General features: G+C 42.3%; 1 protein-coding gene across 1 annotated transcript; it reads right to left on the bottom strand.

Annotated features, from left to right (window-relative positions):
- Nucleotides 1-262: 262 nt before the first annotated feature.
- tj (Maf family bZIP transcription factor traffic jam) lies at nucleotides 263-2,453 on the bottom strand. Its single transcript, XM_073965097.1, has one exon. It carries the CDS (start codon nucleotides 1,597-1,599, stop codon nucleotides 274-276), a length of 1,326 nt encoding a protein of 441 aa, XP_073821198.1. The 5' UTR covers nucleotides 1,600-2,453; the 3' UTR covers nucleotides 263-273.
- Between the last annotated feature and the right edge of the window lie 4,418 nt (nucleotides 2,454-6,871).

Raw genomic sequence — 6,871 nt, 5'->3', positions numbered from 1 at the left:
CTGTGATTGATGAAGCGGTCCATGAAGCGCGTTGGCGGCGGCAGCGGCATTGGATTGTTGTTGCATCATATGTTGCTGTTGATATCTGGCCGATGAAGTCCATTGATGGGCCTGATGTGAATGGGAATTTTGTGCCGAATGATGGTGCTGATGATGATCACGGACTGCAACAGCTGCTGCAGCAGCAGCGGCAGCCACAACATTAGAATGGTGCTGATGATGATGATGAGGGTGGTGAGGATGGTGACCATTGGCAGCTGCTGCTAATTGCCGTCAGAGATAGAATTCGGGAGAGCTCTGATTTTCGCTAGACAATTGTTGTTGGGAACTTGGGCCGCCACCACTCGCCCCGGGGCCACCACCTCCGGCACAATTTGCCGTCGCTGAATTTGGTGGTGAGGAACTAGGACCACTGCGTGATTGCAGACGTTGTTTCAGTTGATCGCGTTCCTGACACACTCGAGTATATTCCAATTTTAATCGATGTAGGTCTTGATTTAGCTGGCGATTTGTTTTTTCCAGCTCATGACGCTGCATCAGCCTTTTTGAGCGACAATTTTGTGCATAGCCACGATTTTTCAGAGTTCTGCGCTTTTGTTTTAGTCTCACGACTTCTTCTCGAGGACATCCGTGCAGGCGTTTGTTAAGTTCCCGTACCGACAGAGTGGTGAGAAGATCATCATCTATGCAATCATCCAAGCCCAGTTGGCTGGATGTGGAATAGTGTCCCGAAACGGTGCGCGGGGAATTTGTCGATGAGCGTGTGGAACATACCGAGGTTGGTCTATTCGTAGAGTGTTGATGCCCGTTGGAAGTGGTATTGTGTAAACCAGCAGAGGAGGAGGCGCTTGTTGGTGGACAGTTGGTTATGTTGTGATAGGGTGAAGGATGCATGTTAATGGGGGCCAAGTGTTCCAAATGCTGAAAATGATGATGGTGGTGGGGATGTTGTGCTTGCTGCAAATGCAGATGGTGGCTGTGATGATGATTGGCAGCTGCCACAGATTGCATGTATTCACGATGCCTTTCCCATTCTTCCTCCTGGCTGGGTCCTGCCAGTGGCCTCAAATCCAAAGGCTGGGGATCAGTACGCATGGAATTGGGCAGCCACATCATTTCTTGGGTCAAGCCGGCACTAGTGGGAGTGGGCCGATGATGTGTGGCATAGTGCGAAGCTGGCACTCCAGCATAGGCCTGGGCACAGGTACTTCCCGTTGGTGAACCAATAACAGGTGGTGTTTCGGGTGGTGTCGATGGTACTCCTCCAGGCACTGAGGTATTCACTAATATCGCCTGGCCCGTCATTGGTCCATGGGTATAGATTTCTGGTGGTGGTGATAGGGGCTGTAGGCGTCTCTCATCCATGTGTGGCCAATTTGTGGAAAAAGCTCTCATCTTGATCAAAGGTTCAACGGCGGTTTCCTCATCCTCAGGGCCAATGGTGGCCGGTTCAGCAGTCCAGGTTATCTTGGCCACCGCTGAGGTGGGACTGTGATCTTCGCGTTTTACACCAACCGGCGCCGAGGTACCATCCTCCAGATGCTCAAGCACAAACTCCTGCACATACTGGTCAGCGAGGTTTGGATCCTCCATTTTCATTGAAGAGAATTTTATGGTGGGTAATTCGATATCACAAAGAAAAGGTAGGTCGGTCCCCCGATCGGTTCGTAGGTCACGTTGCAGTTTCACAACTTTTTAAGCAAGAGACAACGAATTCATGCACTCGATCAAATTTTTTCAAATTTTGTTTTGAAAATTTCACTTTGGAACATTCGATTCAGATACCGTTACGTTGGGGTTTCAATTTCACTTGACTTCTTTTTTGGATTTTTAAAATTTATTGCTTAATTTTCAAAAAACAGAACAAATTAACGGAAACTCAATATTTGGTTTGGATTTCAAAATTATTTCTTTTTTCTTTTCCTTATTTTTTCAAAACTCAGCGTTTTTTCTTTTTTCTTCTTCAGTTTGTTTGTTGTTTCTGTTTTTCTTTTTTTTCAAAACCCGTCGACGTTGCCAGTTTTTATTTTAGACTATCATTATTTCTGCTGCAGCTAACCGTTTGTAAAGAGTTGACGATAACGACTAACGGGATACGGATAGGTTTTTTGCTTATTTGCAACAGTGGGGTGTCCGTCTGTCTGCCCAAGAATGGCCGAGTCAAGCACTTTTTCCAGGTATATATTGGTCAAATAGCTGAGCTTCGCGATTTGTCGATTTCGTTTTTCGCCGTCTTCTTCTTCTTTTTCGTCTTCTTCGCGCGTTGTTGTTCCTCGTCGACGTCTCGTCTTCGTTTCGTTGTTGTCGTTGGTCGTCGTTACGCGTTGCGGTATCAATTCTTACTGGAATTCTTATTTTGGCACCAGTCTCCGCTGTCTGATGCCGGTTAACATAGAACAGAGCACTCCAATCCCTTACTTTGTTGTGTGGCTGGCATTGGTTCGACCACCACCACCAATACTCTGACAAGTGGATGACATTTGAGCATGCCCGAAAAAATGTTGTATTGTTGCTTTTCCATGGCTTGACAATTTCGTTGATGGGGAGCTAGCGGAAGAAGCAACACCCCATACCGATAGATGGGTGAACGGATGGCTGGCTGGATGGTTATTTGTTCTCTTTGCGAATGCATATTTTTGTTAAGGGCTGAAAGCTCTCGCAAAATCTCGCAAGTTTGTTGGGTGACAAGAAAGAGAGAATCTGTCCAATTTGACTTTGCGACAGTGGGCTGTTCAGCAAAAAAACTAAACTGTTTTCCTTGGGTTCACGTTTTAAGAATTGAAAGGTATTCGGGAATTTAAAAGTATATGGGTCCAAGTTGTGAGAATTTATAGGTTTTTGGTGGATGTTGTGAGAATTTAGAGGTATTTAGGTCCATATTTTGAGAATTTAACGGTATTTGAGGACAATTTTTTAGATTGTAGGGGAATATAGGTCCAAGTTTGGAAAATTTAGAGTTATATAATTTTTAGAGCTTTTTTCGGATCAATTTTTATGAATGTTGGGGAATTAGGTCCATCTTTTGAGAATTTAGAGCTTTTTTGGGCCAATTGCAGGGGCATATAGGTTATTGTTTTGAGAATTTAGAGCTATTCTGGTCCACGTTTTGAGCATTTAAATTCTATATACGTCCACCGTTTGAGAGTATAGAGCTTTTTTGGGACAATTGTTGAGCCTGTGGGGATATTAATGTCCACGTTTTGATCATTTAAGGGTATATAGGTCCACATTGTGAGAATTTAGAGCTTTTTTGGTCCTATTATTGAGATTGTAGGGGCAAATAAGTCCAAATTTTGAGAATTTAGAGCTATATTGGTTCACAGTTTGAAAAGACAGAGGTATATAGGCGTACATTTTGAGAATTTTTAACTTCTTCGGGACAATTTTTGAGATTTTAATGGTATATAGGTCCAAGTTTTGAGAATATTAAAGATATTTGACCTCTGATCCAAGATTATTGACCCCTGGTTTAAGGCTAGTGGCCAATGACTATAGATTGCTGGTTAATAACTATTGACCCCTGGTCAATGACTTTCGACCTTTGATCAATGACCTCTATTGATGACTGACCTCAGTTGATGATATAATGGATGACTATTGCCATCTGAGTAAAGAATATTGACTCCTGTTCAATGAATATTAACCCCTGGCCAGTTATTACTGACTTCTAATCAATGATTATGCACCTCTGCAGAATGACTATTGACGCCTGGTCAATGACCATTGACTCCTGGTCAATGACCTCTGGTCAATTATTATTTATTGATTGAACTCTGGTAAATCAATATCAACCTCTAGTCAATTTCTATTCACCTCTGGTCAATGAATATTGAAAACTTGCCAATCAGTACTGATCTCTGGTGAATCAAAATATCGATCTCTGGTCTTTTAACATTGACCTCTGGTCTATCCATTTTGACCACTGGTCAATGACTATTAACCTCTGGTTAATGACTATTGACATCTAGTCGATCAACATTGACCTCTGATCAGTGACTACTGACCTCCTCTCAATGATTTCTGACCTCCGGTGAATGACTATTCACCTTTAGTCGATGAAAGTGGACCACTTGTCAATCAATATTGATGTCTGTTCCACCAATATTGACCCCTCGTAAATCAATTTTGACCTCCCTTCAATAACGACTGAGCTCTGATGATTATTGACAGACTGATGACTATTGATCTCTGGTCAATGACTATTGACCCCTTGTCAATGACTAGTGACAACTAGTCGATCAATATTGACCTCGGTCTAATGACTATTGACCTCTGGTCAATGTCTATTGTCTGGTCAATGTCTATTGACCTCTGGTCAATGTCTATTGACCTCTGGTCAATGTCTATTGACCCCTGGTCAATGTCTATTGACCTCTGGTCAATGTCTATTGGCCTTTGGTCAATGACTATTGACCTCTGGTCAATGTCTATTGATACCTGGTCAAACACTATTGACCCCTGGTCAATGTCTATTAACCTCTGGTCAATGTCTATTGACCCCTGGTCAATCTCTATTGGACTCTGGTCAATGTCTATTGACCTCTGGTCAATGTCTATTGACCTCTGGTCAATGTCTATTGTCTGGTCAATGTCTATTGACACCTGGTCAAACACTATTGACCCCTGGTCAATGTCTATTAACCTCTGGTCAATGTCTATTGACCGCTGGTCAATCTCTATTAGACTCTGGTCAATGTCTATTGACCTCTGGTCATGTCTATTGACCTCTCGTCAATGTCTATTGACCTCTCGTCAATGTCTATTGGACTCTGGTCAATGTCTATTGACCTCTAGTCAATGTATTTTGATCTCTGGTCAATGTCTTTTGACCTCTGGTCAATGTCTATTGGACTCTGGTCAATGTCTATTGGACTCTGGTCAATGTCTATTGACCTCTGGTCAATGCCTATTGACCTCTGGTCAATGTCTATTGACCTCTGGTCAATGTCTATTGACCTCTGGTCAATGTCTATTGACCTCTGGTCAATGTCTATTGACCTCTGGTCAATGTCTATTGTCTGGTCAATGTCTATTGACCTCTGGTCAATGTCTATTGACCTCTGGTCAATGTCTATTGACCTCTGGTCAATGTCTATTGACCTCTGGTCAATGTCTATTGACCTCTGGTCAATGTCTATTGACCTTTGGTCAATGATTATTGACCTTTGGTCAATGATTATTGACCTCTGGTCAATGATTATTGACCTCTGGTCAATGACTATTGATATATGGCCAATAACTTTTGACCTCTGCTCAATGATTATTGACTTCTGGTCAATGACTATTGAGTTCTGGTCAATGTCTATTGACCTCTGGTCAATGTCTTTTGACCTCTGGTCAATGTCTTTTGACCTCTGGTCAATGTCTTTTGACCTCTGGTCAATGTTTTTTGACCTCTGGTCAATGTCTTTTGACCTCTGGTCAATGTCTTTTGACCTCTTGTCAATGTTTATTGACCTCTGGTCAATGTCTATTGACTTCTGGTCAATGTTTATTGATTTCTGGTCAATGTCTATTGACCTCTGGTCAATGTCTATTGACCTCTGGTCAATGTCTAGTGACCTCTGGTCAATATCTATTGACCTATGGTCAATGTATATTGGACTCTGGTCAATCTCTATTGGACTCTGGTCAATGTCTATTGACCTCTGGTCAATAACTATTGACCTCTGGTCAATGTCTATTGACCTCTGGTCAATGTCTATTGACCTCTGGTCAATGTCTATTGTCTGGTCAATGTCTATTGACACCTGGTCAAACACTATTGACCCCTGGTCAATGTCTATTAACCTCTGGTCAATGTCTATTGACCGCTGGTCAATCTCTATTAGACTCTGGTCAATGTCTATTGACCTCTGGTCATGTCTATTGACCTCTCGTCAATGTCTATTGACCCCTGGTCAATGTCTATTAACCTCTGGTCAATGTCTATTGACCTCTGGTCAATATCTATTGACCTATGGTCAATGTCTATTGGACTCTGGTCAATCTCTATTGGACTCTGGTCAATGTCTATTGACCTCTGGTCAATAACTATTGACCTCTGGTCAATGTCTATTGACCTCTGGTCAATGTCTATTGACCTCTGGTCAATGTCTATTGTCTGGTCAATGTCTATTGACACCTGGTCAAACACTATTGACCCCTGGTCAATGTCTATTAACCTCTGGTCAATGTCTATTGACCGCTGGTCAATCTCTATTAGACTCTGGTCAATGTCTATTGACCTCTGGTCATGTCTATTGACCTCTCGTCAATGTCTATTGACCTCTCGTCAATGTCTATTGGACTCTGGTCAATGTCTATTGACCTCTAGTCAATGTATTTTGATCTCTGGTCAATGTCTTTTGACCTCTGGTCAATGTCTATTGGACTCTGGTCAATGTCTATTGGACTCTGGTCAATGTCTATTGACCTCTGGTCAATGCCTATTGACCTCTGGTCAATGTCTATTGACCTCTGGTCAATGTCTATTGACCTCTGGTCAATGTCTATTGACCTCTGGTCAATGTCTATTGTCTGGTCAATGTCTATTGACCTCTGGTCAATGTCTATTGACCTCTGGTCAATGTCTATTGACCTCTGGTCAATGTCTATTGACCTCTGGTCAATGTCTATTGACCTCTGGTCAATGTCTATTGACCTCTGGTCAATGTCTATTGACCTCTGGTCAATGTCTATTGACCTCTGGTCAATGTCTATTGACCTTTGGTCAATGATTATTGACCTTTGGTCAATGTCTATTGACCTTTGGTCAATGATTATTGACCTTTGGTCAATGACTATTGATATCTGGCCAATAACTTTTGACCTCTGCTCAATGATTATTGACTTCTGGTCAATGACTATTGAGTTCTGGTCAATGTCTATT

Source organism: Musca autumnalis, unplaced genomic scaffold (assembly GCF_047663935.1).
Source record: "Musca autumnalis isolate F117 unplaced genomic scaffold, ASM4766393v1 scaffold_2, whole genome shotgun sequence".
NCBI classification, from domain to species: Eukaryota; Metazoa; Arthropoda; class Insecta; order Diptera; family Muscidae; genus Musca; species Musca autumnalis.
Note: the sequence above shows the minus strand (reverse complement) of the source record. Positions and strands in the feature narration are given on the sequence as shown.